Here is a 22,598-nt window from a genome sequence, read left to right on the forward strand (position 1 = left end):
TGTTTTTTCTTTTTGTTTCAATTTTCACCTTTTGGAAAACATTTTTTCTTTGCTGTCTGATGCAAGATTGTGTAAGGGTCTTTCAAATGATTTGCTTCAAGTCACATGAATAAAACTGTATAATGTGGCTCCTTTGTCCCGTTCCACAGTCATGGAGGGTTTAGTCAGTTCGCCACCGAGTCAGCCATTCAGTCAACAAGGAGAGTCGTCCATTCAAAATATGAGATCAGTGATCAGCTTTGTCCTGTCATTCATTTGAAGGAAGCATTTACTCACTCATTCACTGTCATATAATAACCGTTCTAACAACCTGTGGAAGTTGTGAATATTTTTCTTTTTAAATGCAAAAATCTACATAGAACTAATTCTAGGTCAGAATCAGCAATTTTTTTTAGGAAAAAAAAGTTGGCTTTGGCTATTTCATTTTTGCAGAGATGGTCATCAAAGATCGTACATTCATGAAATAAATAAACAAATAATAATATTTTACACTTTCCCCTCGTGTCCATAGCTATTGTTTGAGGCTATGGTGTAAACCACAAAGATGTTCAGAAGAACCCTATTGCCTTTCTTATAGCATTAAGAAGAAATAAGATAATCAAGTATGTTTCTTGAACTTTCTGGCACGCCAGACAGGAGACTGCTCAGGGGAATTTACTGCTGCTCTGTGATCAAAACCTTGTAACTTCAAAAAGGCGGCTCCTCAGGAAAATCTGCCTTGCTCACAGGCAGACCATAGATCTTTTTTTTGTTAGTTTTTTTTACATTCAAGTTTCTAAAACAGCTTTTGAACATGAACCTTGGGTCAACTAAACCTGCTCTACATGCAGCGTGAAGGATCATGAAATCTCAAGGAAACTGTCTAAATTGGAGTTATGAGGTTTTTACACTTGCTGCAGCATTATATACATGTCTAATGTATCACAGGAGTTAAAACAAAATGCACTTTTATTTTTGTGAATTTCATTAATTTGTATGTTTTTGTTTATTTCTTTTAAGGGGCTCTTGAATAAAGATTGTAGGAGAGTTTTGGTGATCTGTTTAAATGGTTCATTGTACAGCTATGTTTGTCTTTGTCAAATGGAATAAAGTACAATTTAGATGAAAAGTAATAAAGAAGTTCAAACCTGAATTCTGCAGAAAATGAATAAATGCTTTAAGGTACTGTGCTGAAATGTTCAATGATGGCATGAACAGTAGCTTCATCAGGACATGATTTTAACGCAGGGTTTTGAATTACAAAACTAACCTTAACACACTTACTGTTATTTTACGCCCGTTTCATCCCCCAGGCAGCGCTGCTGTGTTTTCAAAAGGGCAAAATACTTTTGTAAGTCTGCAGTAGTGTCAGACAGTGCTGCTGTCTAATGATGGATGTACCACGGCGGATCCCCTCTCACTACAAACTCACTGGTCATAACGACTTGTCCAAGTTATTCTTGGCAGCAGAGGTATCAGAGCTAACAATGCCTTGCCCCCATCACAGCCTCAGGAAACAATCATCATCCAACACATTAATGACACCAGGCTGCACCTGCTCCCTCCACTTAAACACCTCGACTTGACAGAGAAGGGGCAGAAGGTGAATTCACTTCTGTCTTCTGCTCACCCTCTTTGTAATGACATGTGCATGCAACCCACTGCCCATCACTGTACACATGTTCATAAAGACCGTAAAGAGAGGACCATAAAACCATCATACCATAAGACCATCCTCTATAAACTTACAGCAAACACTGCTCATGTTTACATGTCTACAAGGATTAATGGCTGAGTCCAGCCGTGAAGCTGCAGTCATATTTGGGCAGTGTAGTCCATGAGCCAGACCACCAATCGCAATCGAAAGGGTGGGCAAATTCTTGTTGCTATTTTATTATTCCTATATATGTCCAGATTATTAATTGGTATGATAACCTTCGCACAAGAGTAGCTTAACAATATTTATCATGCATTCACTATTTTGACCATAAAAATGTCATATACACCAATTATGGCCATTCTCCGATGTTGCACATTTCATAATTTGTGTGCCACTACTGATGATTTAGAGCGCCTTTGCAGTTGCAGAAAGGCCCTGCAGATATAATTTGTTTGCACCACTAGTTGGCGCTAATTCCACTGGGTGCATGAGGGAGCGAGGGGGAAAATCGGCTTTAATACTGCTGTTAGCAGGAAGTAGCAGAGGACTTTTGTGAAATCACATTATACAGGGAACATTTTTAATGTTTATATATACATCCAAGGTTAAGAAGGCTAAGATGTAGTGAGTAAAGATGACATTAACATTATAGCATATTACATCCATAGGTTTAGGGTTATTTAGGGGGAACTGGGGCATTGTTCATTAGGCTGACTGCAGAGAGGAAGAAACTGTTCTTGTGGCGTGAGGTCCTGGTCCGGATGGACCGGAGCCTTTTGCCAGAGGGGAGGGGCTGGAAGAGTTTGTGTCCAGGGTGAGAGGGGTCAGCAGCTATTCTGGCTCTGGTCTCCGGGTCCTGGAGATGTACAGCTCTTGAAGAGATGGGAGGCTGCAGTCGATCGTCCTCTGGGCAGAGTGAATGACACGCTGCAGTTTGGCCTTGTCTCTGGCTGTAGCTGCAGCACACCAGACTGACATGGAGGATGTGAGGATGGATTCAGTGGTGGCAGTGTAGAAGTTCACCAGCATCTTCACAGGGAGGTGAAACTTCTTCAGCTGCAGCAGGAAGTATAGCCTATCCTCTGCTGAGGCTTCTTGGTGAGGGAGCTGATGTTCTGGGAGATGGTGGTGCCCAGGAAGCAGAAGGACTCAACCAGGGTCACTAGAGTCACAGAGGATGACAGGGGGGAGGGCAGCTTGGTCCTTTCTGAAGTCCACTATCATCTCCACTGTCTTCAGAGCGTTCAGCTCCAGGTTGTTCATGCTGCACCAGGACACCAGAGGGTCCGTCTCGCTCCTGTAGGCCGACTCGTCCCCATCAGAGATGAGGCCGATGAGGGTGGTGTCAGCAAATTTCAGGAGCTTGACAGACTGGTGTCCAGATGTGCAGCTGATGGTGTACAGGGAGAACAGCAGAGGAGAAAGGACGCAACCTTGGGGGGATCCAGTGCTGATGGTCTGGGTGTCAGAGACATGCTTCCCCAGCCTCACGAACTACCGTCTGTCTGTCAGGAAGTCCGTAATCCACCTGCACATGGAGTCAGGTACATTAAGCTGCAGAGCTTGTCACGGAGCAGAGCTGGGATGATCGTATTGAAGGCAGAGCTGAAGTCCACGAACTGTATCCTGGCGTTGGATCCTGGGGAGTCCAGGTGCTAGTGGAGGGCCATGTTTACAGCATCATCTACAGATCTGTTGGCTCTGTAGGTGAACTGTAATGTCCTTAAGGTGGGACAAGACGAGGCACTCAAAAGTCTTCATGACCACAGAAGTCAGAGCAATGGGTCTGTAGTCATTAAGGCCTGTGAGCCTTGTCTTTTTGGGAACTGGAACAATGGCTGAGGCCTTGAAGCAAGCTGGCACATGACAGTTCTCCAGTGAGGTGTTAAAAATGTGTGTGAACACCGGAGACAGCTGATTGGCTCAGTGCTTCAGGGTGGAGGGGGAGACTTATACCCCTTTCCCACTGGCCAAAAAACCTGTTTAAACCCACAAACGCACCGACCCGCGTCAACCCGGGACGTCTGTCTGACTACCCATTTCTCCGACCATACATTTCTTTATTTTTGCGTCCATTAGTCTGACCTCCCATTTCTCCGCCTTAAGTAGCCCTAACCCTTAACCTTACCCTAAACCTAACCTTAACACTGTAGAATGGGTAGTCGGAGAAATGAGCCGTCGGACTTTTCAGTCGGACTGATGTATGCTCCCCCCGTCGACCCGCGTCAAATGACTCGGCAAGCGATGCGGGTTAAAATCGCCTTCAATCGGCTCGGCTCTGATCGGCTTGCAGTGGGAACACCAGACCCGGCTCAACCCGCTAATTTATGTGATGACATTGAGCGTTACGTGATGCCACATCATCGCACCAGTCGCGTCTCACGTAGGCTACCAAAACAAAGCTCTGCTTGCATTCAAGACTGGGATTTGAAGATCAAAGAACACTGACCAAAAAAGATTGAAAAAAAAGAAGCGACAGTCTGTTTAACTGACATGTTGTGCCGCGGACGTCCATCATAAGGCGGCCGCGGCAGACTCGCTGTCCTCCGTGGCGGGCGGCTGGGGCATGACACGGTGTTTCTCGCACTGCGAATGAAAGCGGGGCGACTGGTTTATGCGGGGGTTAGACAGACAGACCCGGCTCATTTTGGCCATGGGAAAGGAGCCAAATGCCGATTGTTAGCGGGTCGACCCGCATTTAAAAAACCTGCGTCGACCCGCTGATGCCAGTAGGAAAACGGCTAGAGTTTGGGCCTGCAGCTTTGCACGGGTTCAGCCGTTTAAACAGTCTCTTCACCTCTCCTTCTTTGATTTGATTTGATTTCTATGATGGAGAGAGGTGTGAGAGGTGTGGGGGAGGGTGGCACTTTGGTGTGGGGCTGTGTAGGTGATCCAGGTGTGGAGGAGCTGTTGCTGATCGATGGCTGGTGGTCGGAGGTGTGGGGGATATCAGGTCTGTCCCATTGTCTTTCAAAGTGGCAGTAGAACTCGTTCAGGCTGTTGGCCAGGCGTAGGTCATTGACAGAGGGACACTTGAAATACTGCACTGGCAGTATGCTCCACATTATTTGTGACAGAAGGAGCAAGCTCTTTAGTTGATTTTAATTGTGTAAAAAAATATTTGTTTGTTCTTGTTATTGCATGAAAAGTAAAACACTCTAAAAACGTTGGCTATTTCATGTGTATGTTCTAATTTTTATCACATTTTCATTCACATATTCCTGAGGTGAGTCTATTATTATTACAGTAGGGTCTTGATAAAAGGGAAAAACATCCTTGAAGTGATTTAGGCACTGAGTGGTCAACAAACAGCATAATACCGAACAAGCACTATACACAGTTTTCAAGTTTCCACTCTACCGGTCCACCTATTCAACAAATGATAACCACCACTAAGCTACCTGTTTGCAATGGTTATCATGCCAAACTGTTCACTAGAGATGTCTACCAAGTCAAAAAAACAAACTAGAAATTGCCCACCCGTTCGATTGCGGGAGGCCAATTTTGGGGTCTTGGCTCATGGACTAGTGGGTGATAGGAGGTGACTCGGACCAGCTTTACTATCATCAGTCCTCCAACCCTCTGCAGCCTCAGATGGCTCAGATAGAGGAGCCCACCCACGTCCTCCACTCCCTCCTGCACACACGTCCCTGGACAAACTTTATTCTTGACGTCATCATTTTACTGTCACTGTTTGTAGGCCAATTTTGCAATCATGTATATTTTTGACCTCTAAATAAAGATGACACATTTCTAATCAAATAAAAAATAAAATCCTTCTCCAGCTCTCTTGAGTCTCTCTGTCCCTCTGTCTGTGGTCTGGACTTTGGCCAGATTTGGCGCCTGCGCACTCGGTGGTTTGTCTGCGTGTCATGTTGATGAATGCTGAAGCTGGGGGAGTCAACATGTCCACCGCTGCTGCTCAGCAAAACAATAACGAAGAGCCCGCGCTCCACGGTACGTACCGCCGTCATTTGTCTCCGTGCTGCACGCTGCACATGCCACGGTACATGTTCTTCATAGGAGCTGGGTGTTTTTGACAATATTCGCGTAATGGAGAGTTTATTGTAAAAGTTACATCGGGTCTGGAATTTCCTCTTCTTCTGGGAGGGGTGGAGGGTGATGTTGTCTGGCGTCACCGCCAAGTGGCCAATTACGTCGCGAGAAATGTTTGATTGATGGGACAGGAGGCCAATCGCGGGCGCAACACAGCGTTGGGCGGGTTCTAGCTAAAATGAAAACAAGTTGGGACAAAAGACGAAAAAAACGATTGCCTCATCCGTCACTGTTATTCTTATTTTCTATAAATATGCTATATCATTATTAATACCAGTGTAACCGAGTTGTCTTTCTTTTTTTAATTTACCAGTACACCCGTCTGTCTAATATTATTGTCAGTTGAGAAGGAAGACAATGGTAGGATGTTAGCTCAAAGTGGCTGCACCCTTAACTGCCCTAAACTGGCTGAAGCAATAAACAGTTTAGTTCAGGACTAAATGTTGTCTCGGGCAGAGACTCGGGACATTTGCCTTATAAATGTGTGTCAACATCGCAGCTGGAACAGCGACATGTCTGGACAGGACTGTCTCCCACTGCACTCCACAGTTATGCAATACCTCACATGAGAGCAGCACTGATGACAAACTGCTCTGTAAACGTCCAGTCGGTCTCATGCATCCGTGCGTCGTCGAATTACATGGATTAAATTTTATATTCATCGAGTCGAAACGCGGGGGGAAAAAAAGGGGGCGTCTCATGTCAAACGGGGTTCATATTTAGGTTCTCACCCAAGCCCGCTGGAGATTACATAACTCCCTCTTGTCTGGAAAAAAATGCAAGCTGTTTGTGGGGCAGTGGCACAAAGAAATGCATGCCATCATGGATGCAGTGCACAGCCAGTTCATTTGAATGCAGGGTGTCTGGTGCAGGAAATGTAGGTCAACTGTTTCCTATCGAGTGGAGACAGAGGTGCTAATGTGTTGTTGTACACAATCTGATGTAAGGTTTGCACTTTGACACAACCGCACTAATTTCCATTCCCTCTCTCCTCTTGACCTTTGTGTTGCCAAGGCTCTTGGGTAGAGCTGGAGCTGAATGGGAACACAGGGAGCCAGAGCGTGCAGACCGACCTGCTAATGACACCCGCTGCTGACCAAATAAATGCAAATGCTGCTGTGAGTCAAACCCTGCAGACCTTGGAGGTGGTGCCTGAGAACGATGAATCGCTTGGGGGTTTAGAGCATGTGCCATCTTCTTCTTCTATCCACAATGGAGACATGGAAAAGATTCTCTTGGATGCTCAGCACGAATCCAGCCAGAGTAGCTCCTCCTGTGATAGGTAGGAATCTGCTGTTTAAAGCAGCAAGACAAGTGTGTGTGCATGGAGCTGAACTAGATCTGTCCTTCTTTACTGTAAGATTATTTTTTCTTACATTTTTTTTATTCCAATGTGTTGACTCAGTCCTCACAGGCCACCAAGTCCAGATCCAGATCAGGATGAAGGTCAAATAACTTTCGATGTAGAGATGCCCAGCCCAACAGATATTCAGGTAAAACATAGGCCTATTCAAAGTTTAAACCCACTCATCATTTCATTTTTTGCTTAACCCCACTTGCTTTGTGTCCTGGTTTGTAGTCAGAGGAAGACGGTCCTGAGAAGGACAGAGACGAAGACTACCTTATGAACAAAGAAGTAGACTGGGTCTCTGATTGGTCCAGCAGACCAGAAAACATTCCACCAAAGTAAGAATCACCCACTGATACCTGCTCAGGATCAGTGTCTTCAGAACTAGGTTTGTATTAACTGGTTTCCTGATCGTATCTCTTAGGGAGTTCCACTTCAGACACCCCCGACGTTCAGTATCTCTCAGTATGAGGAAGAGTGGGGTCATGAAGAAAGGTGGCATCTTCTCTGCTGAATTCCTCAAAGTCTTCATTCCTTCCTTACTCATCTCACACATCCTCGCTCTTGGCCTCGGGTAAGTCTGAATTTATTGGACTCTGTCTCCTTGTAATGAAAGGCTCAGCTTTGCAGTGACAAACTTCAGTTTTCTAAAGCTCCACTGATGTTTTTCAATTCATGTATTTGAGGCCTGTCTGCTCGAACCTGGATGAGGGAGAAGCTCTTTTCACCTGTTAATTGGGGAAATTCATGAAAATGTGCACCTTAATTTGAATTATTCAATCGATTGTTGATTATTCCATAGTTACATAATTTTTCCATCACCCATCTTAATCAACTGTTTTGATTTGATGCATTTTTTGTTATCTTTCTAGGGTGTACATTGGGAAGAGAATTGCCACAGCATCCACCAGCTCTTACTGAACAGAGGGTGAAGCAGTGCCTGGATGTTCTCCTGTCCTCAAGTCTCTCAACCATCCTCCTGTAGCCAACATGTCTCTTTGCATCTATACACCCACATATCCCCTCCAATCAGCATCCAATTCTGTCCCATTGTAGATGTTAGTTTTAGAAGTAAGCACATTGTGTAATGTGGTCGCATCCCATCACATTTTCACACAGGGCATCATTGTAACTAGCAGATGTCACCATCTCTATAAACTTAGGATTTGATGTCAGACGGCTTCGGGGCTTTGAATTTTTTTCTGAAATTTCTCCCCCTCGTTTTGATGTAATGTCATGAAAAATCTGGCCTTCTCCTAAGCTGCATCTCTCCTCTGATGTCTCAGCAGGCAGAGTGTATGAACCAAAAATATGTGCCACATCTGCAATACAAACTTACTGAATTGGCTCTAGCAACAGAAGGGACTTTAAAAGCCTTAACTTTTTGAGCTTAACATTCAAGGTGCAGTTCACAGTGGGTGTGGGTGGGTAACAAAATGATGCTGCACAAGTGGGATTGGTTTTTAAATTCCACATGTTTTGGAGAATAGAAGTTGAATCATTTTGACTCCTCATGGTTTATTTTAAGAGCTTTGATTTTTTTTGTTTGTTTTGTTTTTTTTATTTGAAGGTTGGAAAGCTTAACATTGATGTAGTATGTAGCTCCAAATTATTTTTTACAGCGGGGTTGTTTGAGTATATTATGATAGTGGAACCTAGGCCGGATGGCAGTTTACCAGGCCATATGCTATTTGTATTTCATTTTGCCTACATATCTTCTTCTTAAACACATAATATAGCAGCAATGGCAAAGTGCCAAATTTGTATCTTTCACCACTGCACATTGGTGATTTATCTAGACTGTTTTTTTTGATTTTCTTATATGCGTATAGGTATTTAAAGATGTAGATGTGAAAAATAATTTAAGCTGTGATCTGCTCCATGTAATAGACACCTCCTGACATTGTATAATTTGTTTATACATTGACATTAATGCATATTGTATATATTGCATATTGTAGCTTATGCATTGTGTGGCGGTGTAAGTAATGTGTTTTTGCTGTCGTTTATTTGCTAAAGCGTCAGTTGCAGAAACCACCACAGAGGAAGGTATTTCCAGGGGCCTCATTGAAGAGTGTTATCTAACTTCTTTCACTGTGCAATCATTTCACATAGTATGAAACAACAGTGTACAGTTTGTGTAGAACGTCCAGGAAAATGATAGAAATAGGAACAAGAAGCATTTCCTGAAGAAAATGCATGTGATTTCTGTATATTGATGCTGACCAGATGACTGGATGACTCTTCTGCTGGTGGATGACATTATAACCGTATGAAAAACCATTGACCATAATGTACAGTACTTGCTGTAGTGGCTTTCAAGCACTCAACATGCATTCAGGCTCAGATACATTATATAACTCATACTAACTCATAAACTGTACATGTCATCATTACAGGCTTATGTACAGTTGATCAGTGTGCAATACAGAGCGTTTTGGAATTTGAATAAAGTTTGTACTGTATACAGTGGCTGAGATATAAATACAGAGGAAGTGAACAGCGCTCCATAGGTTGTCATGCATTATTTATGCAATGTAACTAATAAAATGCTCATGTCATCATTATGGGCTTCCGCACAGCTGATCAGTGAGCATTGTAAATGATATGCAGATCTTATACTGCATACACAGGCTAGGACATATATATACAATTGTTATATATATATATATAGGAAGTTAATTTATAGCCTATTTAATGAATATTACTAGGTCTTAAAGATAATGTGTAGGATTGCTGCATGAAAAGTTTTTAAATTACACAGGCCCTCAGCCCTCTCTCCTGCCTGGAAAGGTTTGGTGTCACCACTCCTATATCCTATATCCTCCTCTAAATGAATGTCCATACCTTAGATAAATGACTCCCTATATAGGGACTCCTCTCCCACCTAATAACTTTTATGAAAACCATTAGTCCAACATAAATTCAATGTTGCGTATGTGTGGAAGCAGCAAACATAGCCAAGCTAAGCATTTCAACAAAAACAAAAAAAAGCTTCACAATAATATCAATAGCTGAGCAGCTACATAGTCTTGAGGTTAATGCTCTTGCAGAAGGGTCCCATGATGGTGGTAATGGGTGTCACCAATTCACTTGTCTTACCTTGTTTAGGCCACCAACGCCCCAAACATCACCTAGATATATAACATCTCTCTGCTGTTTGTTTGTGGTCCTTTCTCCACTGTGAACAATAAAGACTCAGAATGCCTGTTAATATTTGATATATAAAAATAGAGTGGAATAAAAATAGAAAGAGAAAAATAGAAATGAATAAAAACAACATCACATTTTTATGTGCTGAACGAAATGTCTGCCTTTTGTCTCCTTATGTTGGATGCTCATTGAAAAGACACAAGAATCCAGACGACTCTCTTGGCTATCTCTCCCATGCTGGATGGGTGTACAGGAGGTCATTGTCTCCTAATCAATCCATCCATATTGCTGATAATGTGTTTGAATTCTATTTAATTTCTTTTCAGCTACAATTAGGCTATACACTTTAAAAAGTCATCCATGTCACAGACAGAGAGCAAAATGTGACTGCTTTACTGTGAAAACTTCTCCTGACATGACACCAGTCAAACAGCTCATGCAGAGAAATAACAACTGCACACGTGACCCACCGCTGATTCAACATGAGGATTAATGTTTTATTATTGGTATTATTCATGTGTAATTACATCATTGCCCTGTTGAGATCCGTGCTCCGTGCTGATGTGACACAGCCAATTAAACAGGTGATGTTTTTTCTGTTCCCCTCCTCCTCCTCCTCCTCCTCTTCCCCCTCTTCCCCTCTTCAAACTGATGATGGGAAACATGGAGCTGTCGCTGTGCAGGGCGGGGCAGTGCGCATGCGCGGTACCTTTCTGTGGCCCTTCTCCTCTTCTTGGTGCCTCTTCAGGGACCTTTTTTCCAGCAGTAAATCCTAGCATAGGACTGTAAAGGCAGCGATATAACGACTCATTTCTAATTATATTTTTTACCAGGCCGCACTGCGCAAACCCTCCTCGCTATTCGACAGGAGCCGTCCGGGGCGTCGACTGACCAACAAGGCTGAGCATCCATTCATCCTTTTCATTGGCAGCTGAGGCTTTCCAGTCAAAGCTAGCTTAGCGTTAGCCAAGAGGCAGGGGACAGCTGTGTCAGAGAGAGAGAGAGAGAGGGATCCTCAAAATGTCCGGTTACCAAGGAAAGAAGAACATCCCCAGAATCACAGTGAGTACTGTTTAATCACTCGAGAAAAAATATATTTATATCACATTTGGCTGCATCAGTGTAAAGCGGGTGGTGGTGGTGGTGGTGGTGGTGGTGTGGGGGTGGTGAGCCTGTAAACCAGACCAGCAGCAGCTAGCCACCGCTTAGCTGGCGGATCCATTCATTGACACGGACGCTGTCACCGACAGCAGCCCCGCTCCACCCGCTCCAGCTGCACACACAGTGGGTATGCAGCACCACAGACAGACAGACAGACAGACAGACAGACAGACAGACAGCTCTTCGTGTGGAGCTTAGGTGTAACCATGTTTTCTTTATACAGAGCAGCTCTATGCTCCTGTAGCTGTCATTAGCAGCTGCAACGTTAGCCCTCCTCCTCCTCCTCCTCAGCATCCTCATCCTGCAGGGTGTAGTTCACCTGTTTAGGCACAGGTTCTATCTCCTGGCATCTTCTCATCTTTCAGCCTCTATCCTCTCACGTCTCCTCAATCTGCCTCCTCTGCAAAAAACAAAAAAAAACAACAACCTTGCATTGCTGCAGCTAGCACAAGCTGGTTGGAAAATGGGATTTAATAGGGATGTAATGTCTGATTTGTTGTCCGTGGTGCAGAGAGCACAGCATTAAGGGCCTGCAGCAGGGATGCTGCCGTGATAGTTAAAAGAAGTAAAACCTCTTTTGTAAAGTAGGTCATTGGACAGCACCCACCCATCCAAACCTTTTTTTTTTCTCCCTAAGCTTGCAGTTGCATCATGCAGCTGTCATAGCCTGAAAGTGCTGATACATATAGACGACGACTGCTTTCATCATATACTGTAGCTTGGCCTAATAGCACCAAACTGTCTTGTTGTGAAATTAGTTTGGTCTGTTTTGTGCAGACAGTCCATGGATGTAGTTGTGAAATCTCTCACGGGTCAAACCGGGGTTAGAAACATACAGTCCCGACATCCCAGACACAACATTCAGACAGCAGTGGCTCTGCAGCAAGCCCCCCAGGCCTCCAGTCACATGCACAGCCAGACACCACTCACTAGTTTGGAAACAAGCAGATAGTTTCACTCTGCAGAGCTTCAGTCCCTGAGGAACAAAGAGTGAATGTGTTTAAATCGCGTTAGCAGTGCTGCAGAGGGTGCACTCATATCCTCACAATTAGTTTTTGCCTTAATTAACTTAATTAACTAATTCATACATTTAAATCTAAAACTAGATGCACCCAGTGTGACAATAAGCAGAGTGACAAATAATGATGATATACACCAATTAATTGTTCTTATATAAATCAAAGCAACTGCGCATCTTTTCTTTGTGTTTGTGAATATTAATAGGACAATGAATAGAGAACTGACATTTTACATTTTTTAAAATTGACCAATTAGCTAAAACGCACACAAAAAAAAAAAGCATTTCCGATATTGAAATTCATCTCTCCTTGTTCTGTGTTGATGCAAAAATGATGATAAACCTAGAGGGTCACATTTCTGACTGATCGTTAATACGAGCCTGGTGGTGTTCCTGTTATTTTGTCCACGCTGATCATATTAACGAGGGTAGGTTAGGTAATGGAAATAACTGTGTATAAAGCAACGCTGTTCAGCAGCGCCACAAACTACATCCTCCAAAATGTCCATACGGCTGAGTCAGCACCTCTATACAGCTGTCTCACCAAAACCTGAACACTGAAACCTTGGCCAGAGTAGGATTTATGGTACTACTCTACTAGATTAAAGCTGAGACCGTGGGGCGATTAATTATTGAAGTCGATCAACTGAAAAAATGGCAATCAATTTTGATAATCTATTAATAGGTTTCGTAATTTTTTAAAATATTCTGTGATTCCAGCTTCTCAGTGAGGATTTCCTCTTTTTATTCTGTCCTATGTCATTGTGAAATAAATATTTTTGGATATTTGGGTTAGGGTTAGCTCAACTGTGAGTGTCTGATGCTTATTTTTATAGACCAAACCATAAATCCATTAATTGGAAGAAAAACAAAAAGGCAGAATAGTTGAGAACGTAAATGAAAGTTGTTAGTTGCAGCCCACTATCAGACTGCATTTGATTTGCAGAGGTGTATTTAATTTAACTGTATGCAACATAGTTCCTACTTCTGCCTTAGTTAACAAATGATCTACTATATTTATATCTATCTCTATTCATAGATACAGATACAGTAGAGACTCTTTAGAGCAAAGGTACATGACAACCTCAGCGCACTCATCACTGAGCACTCAGGCACAGGGAGGACATAAGGTTATATGACCCACTTATAGGAGAGTAAATGGCCTGAGAGACCACGACAGTACAGCCACGACTTGTATAGCTAATGCACTCCTGCTGTATACGTGTCCACCCAACCTGGACAGCAGATACCGAGTGTTTCCTGCTGTGAGGTCTGCAGTAAACCACTCTGGGCTTCATTAGCTCTCCCCACTGTCCTCAGAGACCCCGGGAAGCCTGTAGGAGAAGTAGGACAGCCTAGTGCGCTCTCTTTCATCTCACACAGGTGGAGCTGAGTGTGCCTCTTAACAGTTTATGCTCTTACTTGATGCCTTCCCTTCAAATGTTGTGTCGATTCAGTGTCAATAAATCATGTGGTGACGGACAAACAGGGAAGTACATCGCCCATGGTTGATTTGTATTCTGTCTGTGAAACCGGTCAGTTTTTACTGCTGTGGAATGGACCACTTAAAGAGATGACCTCTCTTTATGAATTTGTGCTTTGTTGCTGATGTGAAACACTGTCTCCTTGTTTCAGAGTGACCGTCTCCTCATCAAAGGAGCAAAGATAGTGAACGATGATCAGTCATTCTTGGCTGATATCTACATGGAGGATGGAGTCATCAAGTAAGTTAAATTTGAAGATTGAAGTGTGGTGTTTTTGCAAACTCATGTTGGTTTCTGGCTCCTACAAAAACCACAAGACCAGTAACAGAAAATGATTCCATAACTTGCCATAAGTTAACTATTACCTTGAACTCTAGATAATTCTTTAATTAATTTCTGTGTTGTTGTTTTTTCCTTTAATTTTTCTCCTTCAGGCAAATTGGAGACAACCTCATTGTTCCTGGAGGAGTTAAAATCATAGAGGCTCATGGGAGAATGGTGATGCCTGGAGGTATTGATGTGCACACCCGATTCCAGATGCCCGACCGAGGCATGGTGGCAGCAGATGACTTCTACCAGGGAACCCGGGCGGCCCTGGCCGGGGGAACGACCATGATAAGTAGGCCTATGTATTATATCCGATTTCCACATGTGTTTTCAGCAGCGTTGTAGATTTACACTCTGTCAAGCGTATGATTTTTAATTACGCTTATGTTTGCTTATGCACATTAAATCCAACCTGTTTGTTTGCGTTGTATAGTCGACCATGTGGTGCCGGAGCCTGGGGTGGATCTGGTTGCTGCGTTCAAACAGTGGAGGGAGTGGGCTGACAGCAAGTCCTGCTGTGACTACTCTCTGCATGTGGACATCACTGACTGGCACAAAGGCACTCAGGAAGAGATGGAGACCCTGGTGAAGGATCATGGTACGTAGTCCACACTCTCCATCTCCACATACAATTTAAATTTAAAGTGACTGGCCTACCTGCCATCTGCACTGGTTCAGTGAAGTGTTTCTCTGACACCGCATTGGGAAAAATCAACCAATTTAACTAAACAGTAACTCAATATTTCTGCTTTGTAATTTTTATTCTTTTGGTTTTACCTTCCTCCTTCGCTCTGGGTTTTCCTTCTTTTGCTCTCTTTATTCCGGCTTTGGCTGTTTTCTCTCATAAGTTTTCTATCTTCAGGTGTCAACTCTTTCCTGGTCTATTTGGCTTATAAGGATGTTTTCCAACTTTCTGACTGTCAGGTATGCTTGTTTTGCCTCTGGTCCATATTAGTGGGATCTTCGCTGAGTTGTCTGTCAGATTTCATGTTTCTGTCTTGGCTTGTTGGATGTCTTGTCTTCTGCCTAGATGACTGACACACAAGCTGATGAATGTGTCTTTTTCTGTCAGATCTATGAGGTGTTCAGTGTGATCAGAGACCTCGGGGCCATTGCACAGGTGCACGCTGAGAATGGAGACATCATTGCAGAGGTAACAGAACCACTGCTGAAGTTGATCAAATCTTAGGCTGTTAGCACTGTTTTCTATTTTAGACAATAATGTTTTTTTTCTGTGGCTGTTACAGGAGCAGAGACGTATTCTAGAGCTGGGAATCACTGGTCCTGAGGGTCACGTGCTCAGCCGTCCAGAGGAGGTGAGACAGAGGCCTGGTTTCCTAATAACTGTGGTTAAAAGAGAAAATAATTTACTTTAAAGGATAATTACCGTTTTTCACAATCTGGACCTTATTTCTAGCATAAAATACGATCATTTACTCACCCAGATAACTTTGGTGTCATTACAAGTCGTTCAGACGAAAATTAGATCCAGCCGAGAACTGCGTATATCCGTATAATGCGAGTACATGGGGCAGCGCAATGCAGCCTCTAAATAACACATTATCTGCCGCGAAACTCGTTAATTTCACCAATATTTTGTTATGATACGCTAGTGCTATTCCCCCCATCTCCGTGGTGCGACGCGGCTTGTTGCTACCGCTAATGCTAATGCTACAGTTTGTTTCTGTGTGTTTCTGACTTGTCAAAACAAAATGAGCAGCTGGACGAAGCTTCCTCTCCGCAGCCTGGACTCACTAAAGCTCCGGCTAGTTGAACTAAAAATGGACCCGACTGCCGAAGTGGAATAATTATTATCAGAATGAGCCGGGCAGCAGTCGGAGATGACATCATCCAGGTCAGAGGTCAGTAGGTCAACCTACAGACCCCGGATGTTGATAACATGCCACCATGGGCTCGGAGGGGAATAACACTAGTGTATCATAACAAAATATTGGTGAAATGAACGAGTTTTGCGGGGGATAATGTGTTATTTAAAGGCTGCATTGCGCTGCCCCGTGTACTCGCATTATACGGATATACGCGGCTCTCGGCTGGATCTAATTTCATCGTAACGACTTGTAATGACACCAAAGTTATCTGGGTGAGTAAATGATTGTATTTTATGCTAGAAATAAGGTCCAGATTGTAAAAAACGGTAATTATCCTTCAAAGATGAATGGACACAAAAAAAGAGCCAGACTGTCAGAGAGCCAGGGTTAGTGACGATGAATCTGGCGTTGTGTGTCTGCAGGTGGAGGCCGAGGCAGTCAATCGCTCTGTCACCATTGCCAATCAGACCAACTGTCCTCTCTACATCACCAAGGTGATGAGCAAGAGCGCCGCTGATGTCATAGCTCTTGCCAGGAAAAGGGGTAAGAAGAGACGTTTGATCCTTTTCATTGCCAAGGCACTTCTCGCTGACACTGACGTCATCACTGTCTGCTCCCGTAGGTGCCGTGGTTTATGGAGAGCCCATATCTGCCAGCCTGGGCACAGACGGGACTCATTACTGGAGCAAGAACTGGGCCAAGGCAGCGGCCTATGTCACCTCTCCACCACTCAGCCCTGACCCCACCACCCCCGACTATCTGAACTCCCTGTTGTCATGGTAGGTGCTGTTTGACATGTCTTACAGCTGTGTCAAGTGTGCTTTTAACCCAGCTCTTCATCGTTTTTGTGACACGCAGTGATAATGAAATGGCCTTTGTGGAGGAGGGACACTGAAGTGACATTTACTTACATGCGTCTACCACAAAGATAGAACATGAATTACTGCACATAAATGCCACAGATTCATCATGAGTAACTGGCCAAAGATGATGTAATTAATCAATTTTCTTGCTTTTTTTCTTACCTAGTGGGGACTTGCAGGTGACTGGCAGTGCTCACTGCACTTTCCAGACTTCTCAGCGTGCAATAGGCAAAGATAACTTCAGCCTGATCCCAGAGGGCACCAACGGCACTGAGGAGAGGATGTCCCTAATCTGGGACAAATGTGTGGTGAGTGTGTTTCACACACTCCAGAAACTCTTTTCATGAAGCACTCCAGAGCAAATGACCTGGTAAATCTGTGTGTGTGTGTGTTTGAGATGCTAGTATGTGATTTCCCTGTCCCTGTCCCAGGTGACTGGCAAGATGGATGAGAACCAGTTTGTGTCGGTGACCAGCACGAACGCAGCCAAGATCTTCAACCTGTACCCCCGGAAGGGACGCATCGCTGTGGGGTCTGACGCCGACCTGGTGCTGTGGGACCCAGACATCACCAAGATCATCTCTGCTAAGAGCCACAACCTGGTCAGATGGTTACTTCACCTCTGTTAACGTATCCACAACGTCTTCATCATCTAAACTGAAGAAAAATATAAACTAACTAACAAAACACAAACACAATTTTAAAGAAATATTAGTGAGCATTTTAATCCAGCAACCTGACAGGTGTTGCTGCAGATGTTTATTACTCAGAAGGATTATTACATGGCTGTGTCATCAGCCAGTCACAATAAAAGGACATTTTAAAACACACAACACAAGGTCATGTGCAGAGAGTGTTTCCACCAGAGCTGCCTGCCAGAGTTACATGTGAAATTGATGGTTATTTCACTATTCAGTGCAGTTTAATTCAGTTTTATTTTGTACAGCACAAATTCATAATCCATCATGCATTATCCCAAAGCACTTCACAAGGTAAGGTCAAGACCTCACTTTGAAAACAAACAGCTCTCACAAAGGGCAGCAACAGGGGGGGAGGAAACAGGAAATGAGTCATGAAAGTGTTGTGTTTTTTAATTTTTGTTCAGTGTGTCACAGACATGTTGAAAACTAATTCTCCGAACCCCCTTCTCCTCCTCCTCCTCCTCCAGGCTGTGGAGTACAACATCTTTGAGGGCACAGAGGTGCGTGGAGGTCCTCTGGTGGTGATCAGCCAGGGCAAGATAGTGTTGGAGGAGGGCAACCTTCACACCACCGAGGGCTGCGGCCGCTACGTCAGCCGCAAACCCTTCCCCGACCAAGTGTACAAGAGGATAAAGGCTCGCAGCAGGGTGAGTCCTAACTGCACGTAATTTCACATTTGAGCAGTTGCAGTCATTTATCTCAGGGCTCCAGACTGCCGTTAAAGAGACCCAGAGGAGTTTGCTTTTGGTTATGAAAGAGTCTCATATTAATGTGGATGAATCTACGTACCCACACATTGTTTTGTCTTTATAGTTATTTTGATATTATTATTAGTGGTCGACTCGCCCAGCATTTTCTAGTTTTGGGAATAACGCCGCCGGATCGCTAGTTGGCATTGTTTATGGAACTACGACGGTATCTGATCGTCTTGGAACCTCCGACTTTTGTTCTTGATTAATGAAAACATTCTTGGCAATTAAAATCTGAGACAGTGCAAGTACATTTTTCATCTACTTGTGCATGTGCAACCAGTAAATTTGGCGTGTTTTTTAAGACACTCGTGAAACATGGAAGGATCGACTCAAAGAATCTGGAATCTGTCATTACAGGTGTCAGTCCAATGTGTTTAAGGATCATGAATGAAAAGGGAATGTGAATATTTGCTTTGCAAGTCGTTTTACAAGACTGTCCGCCTCTAAATTTTCTCTTTGCGCTCCTAAAATTTTAAATGGGGCCACTGTGCTCCTAGTAAAAAATATTAGTCTGGAGCCCTGCATCTACAGGAGGACTAGAGTTTTTACAGTGTAGATCGCTGGTGGACCACAGAGCTTGCAGTGTGACAGCTTTGCCTGTTTGTGTAGCTCACAGAGCTGCGGGGAGTCCCCAGGGGCCTGTACGACGGGCCGGTGTGTGAGGTCACTGTGACTCCCAAGGTGATGTCCACCGTCTCCTCTGTGAAGAGCTCCCCTGCCAAGCAGCAGCAGCAGCAGCAGCAGCAGCAACAGCAGGCCGGTCCCCAGCCGGTGCGCAACCTCCACCAATCCGGCTTCAGCCTGTCTGGTGAGTCGCCTGCAGCACACGTTTCCTCCCTGGGCGCAGTCCTCTCTTGCCACTCAGCATCTAAAGTTGTATCATAAATTGTATCATATTTTTTTCTTTTTTTAGGTGCCCAAGTTGACGACAACATTCCTCGTCGCACCACTCAGCGCATTGTGGCTCCCCCTGGCGGGAAAGCCAACATCACCAGCCTGGGCTAAAGCTGCTCTGGCTACTGAGCCGGGGGCCGCGGGGTAACACGGGACCAGAGGCCACTCTCATCTCTGTCACATCACATCTGGTCACCTCTGACTCCGCCTGCACCCCACCCAAAAGCACTCCATCCATTCTTATTCACACATTACCACTATGTCACCTCATGGGAAAAAAGAGAAAAGGCACTGTTCCATCCCGTTTTCATCTTTCCTGCCATATTTTACCGTCATCGAGGAAGGATCGAGTGAATTGAAGCAGCTTTTTTTGCTGTTGTTTTTAAGCCCGGTTTGATTATATTGATGGAAGTAATTTGTTTACATTTGTTTACATTTTTGTATAATTTTTGTGGTACATGTTTGAGCAGTTTAGCCGACTAGGCCTGAGAAGCCCTCGGGTTTCATGAGCGGGCATTTTAGAGACAGCAGTTGTTTACAGTTTTTTTCTTCTTGCGCTGTTCATTTTCCAGGTATTAGTTAGAATGTGCTGGTGGTCGTGATGCACCACCACCTTTGGTTGAGAGTAAAGCCTCCACCGTCTGTGTTGTAACACTGCTTCACTGTAAGATTACTGTTTTAGAACAAAAATGTTGAAATTATGTTGATGCGAAAATCTGAAAATACTAATCATGAAAGATTAGACCGTGGAACATTGTTTTTGCATCTCAGAATAATTTGCAGTATTAGCTGAGCATTTCACTTCGGGCTTCCTTTTGTGTTAATAGTTGCACTTTCTTCATTTTTTTTTAAAAAAAATTGATGTTTTATGTCTTGTTCCTGTTTTGGAAAGCGCTGAGTGCACTAAAAGGAAAAGAAAGGGTATTTTAGAGTTGGACCACTCATTCAATTTCACCCTGAATATTTGTGTCAGGGAGAAATGGCTGGTACATAACATTTTGTCTAAGAAACATGAACCTTATTTCCCCCCCACACCTCATTTCATCATTTAATTTTTCCTCATGTTTGTTGAAAGGTTGTCGGGGCAACAAGCTCCCAGTTATCAGACCGGTGTCTTTTGTTCAGGATACAGACAACAAGACACCGAGAAGAAGAACAGGAGGAGTGCCCACAACCTCTCTGCACCTGGTGCTATATGACCATCGCTGTATATGTGCAGATGATGTCCACATCCACACAGCAGTCGTGTAAGCTTTGTAATAACAGCGGCCAGGGTAGAGTCACCTTTTACCCAATTTTGACAGAATATGTTTTGCACCCGTAACAATCCAAATGGTTAAAACTGTATGTGAGCTTGCAGCTTTTTATTTGTATTGGATGTGTCTGTATGTTTTAGGGTATTTGTTGAATTGAACTACTTGCTTGCCTATTCTGTATGATATTGATAGCACACTGTATCTATGAAGGCTCTTTAAAGAGGTGGAACCATGATCTTTGAGACCTGATGAAAAACGCTTCGGTATGTTTATGAAATCCCTCACAGCGTGCTGATGATGTGTCCACTGTTCTCGGTGTTAGTGTTGTGAATGAATTTACCAGAAGTCCAGTTCTTCTTCTCTTACCCCCCTCTCTCTCTCTCTCTGCCCAACATAGTCGACACCGGATTCACTCAAGGTAGTAACCGTACTCACTAAACCACAGCGGGTTGTCAGTGACGCAGCACTGCACGACCTCACCGCACAAAAACACTACAAAACACTGGATTACTTCTTCCTCATTGCCTTGTCAAGTGTAGGTTTCGTTTGCCAAGCTATAATGTGAAGTGATTTACATTTGGGGAAATTTCTTGGTAATGGTTATTAAGTTGTAATGTCTGTTGACCCTCTCCCAGAAAGTGTGATGCTCTCTCGGTCATGTATGTTTTGTAGGTTATCAGGGTTTTGGGGGAAATCATTGGTCCCGTCAGCATTTGACCCTATCTGTGTTGACTTCGGTGGATTAAAATAATAGAAAAATGAAACACATTGTTCTGATTCTTTTTTGTATGGATGGAGCAGTTGGTAATTATTATGGGAACACTGGGATAATGTTAGTTTTCTAAGCTTATAAACACTAGTCAGATTTTATTGCATATAATTAATGAGTCATATTACTTGCAGACAAATGATACATTCAGCTGATCTACCCAAGATTTTATGTATGAAATATATTCACTCAATTGCCGCACTTTCCATTTTATGCTTCGTCTCCTCTACATGATGCATTGTTAAAGATTCATAATACTTATTATCTCCACAATAATGAGCTGCAAGACTGAAATATTACTTGCACACAAATATTTCAGTGTTAACAATCTGAAGCCCCCCCCCCCACTCCGGTTTGCTTATTGCTACTTCAGCAGGATGGTCAACCTTCACTGAGCAAAATGATGTGTGTGTGCAGAGCGTGACACTATAAAAATGTTTTTATATTCATCTGCAGAAGACAACAAAGTCTTAAAGGGATAGTTCACTCAAAATTGAAATTTCACTCATTATCTACTCACCCTCATGTCGACTAAGGGCTGGGAGAAGTTTCAGAGTTATCTGTACCTTCTCTGAGTTACAGGGGGTCTCGGCGTAGCAGTGCATGTCCATATGACAGTTGCAAATGGATACCACTTTTCTTCGTAACAAAAAGACACACCAAAAAACATCCAAATACCTCCATGCTGCTCATATGTAATGTCCGTCTTGTATTGAAGCCCCGAAATGCGAAATTGTTCCGAAAAAAATTAAATAAGTCTAGGTCTATATTTCAAGCTTGTTTCAAGCGCGATTTGTGCACAAATCTCGTGAGATTTGGACAGATCAGGAAGAGGAGCTTCCACTGCAAACAAGCTTGAAATATAGACTTATTTAATTTTCTTCGGAACAATTTCGCATTTCGGGGCTTCAATATAAGACGGACATTACATACGAGCAGCATGGAGGTATTTAGATGTTTTTTGGTGTGTCTTTTTGTTACGAAGAAAAGTGGTATCCATTTGCAACCGTTATATGGACATGCACTGCTACGCCGAGGCCCCCTGTAACTCAGAGAAGCCACGAATAACTCTGAAACTTCTCCCAGCCCTTAGTCGACATAAGGGTGAGTAGATAATGAGTGCAATTTGAATTTTGGGTGAACCATTCTTTTAAGTTCACAATGTTTATGTAAAAGCAGATTTTTGTGCAACATTACGACTGGTTAGGAGGTCAATGTGCAACGTTGACAGGTGTGATGTGGAAGCTATAGGCCTAACCTTCCTGCACACATTCACTGGGGTAAATCTGTCCAGTGGTTAACCTTTGAAATGAAATACACTTGTGTATTAATAACATAAATATTTATC

The 22,598-nt window shown here is 43.5% G+C and overlaps 2 protein-coding genes across 2 annotated transcripts; both read left to right on the forward strand.

The window, feature by feature from the left end:
* The first annotated feature begins 5,516 nt into the window (after nt 1–5,516).
* Nucleotides 5,517–9,508, forward strand: bnip3la (BCL2 interacting protein 3 like a). Its single transcript, XM_085787282.1, has 6 exons — nt 5,517–5,596; nt 6,710–6,977; nt 7,101–7,188; nt 7,275–7,381; nt 7,468–7,617; nt 7,916–9,508. The coding sequence occupies exons 1-6, from the start codon at nt 5,518–5,520 to the stop codon at nt 7,962–7,964; spliced, it is 741 nt and encodes a 246-aa protein (XP_085643408.1). The 5' UTR covers nt 5,517; the 3' UTR covers nt 7,965–9,508.
* Nucleotides 9,509–10,882: 1,374 nt separating this feature from the next.
* dpysl2a (dihydropyrimidinase like 2a) lies at nt 10,883–21,245 on the forward strand. Its single transcript, XM_085787283.1, has 14 exons — nt 10,883–11,258; nt 14,011–14,099; nt 14,294–14,478; nt 14,620–14,784; nt 15,049–15,110; nt 15,259–15,339; nt 15,434–15,502; nt 16,438–16,558; nt 16,638–16,794; nt 17,045–17,186; nt 17,310–17,480; nt 18,047–18,226; nt 18,941–19,139; nt 19,245–21,245. Exons 1-14 carry the CDS (start codon nt 11,217–11,219, stop codon nt 19,334–19,336), a joined length of 1,755 nt encoding a protein of 584 aa, XP_085643409.1. The 5' UTR covers nt 10,883–11,216; the 3' UTR covers nt 19,337–21,245.
* The last annotated feature ends 1,353 nt before the right edge of the window (nt 21,246–22,598 follow it).

The sequence above is a fragment of the Trachurus japonicus genome, chromosome 9 (assembly GCF_045865225.1).
Source record: "Trachurus japonicus isolate A0001 chromosome 9, Traja_1.0".
Taxonomy (NCBI): domain Eukaryota; kingdom Metazoa; phylum Chordata; class Actinopteri; order Carangiformes; family Carangidae; genus Trachurus; species Trachurus japonicus.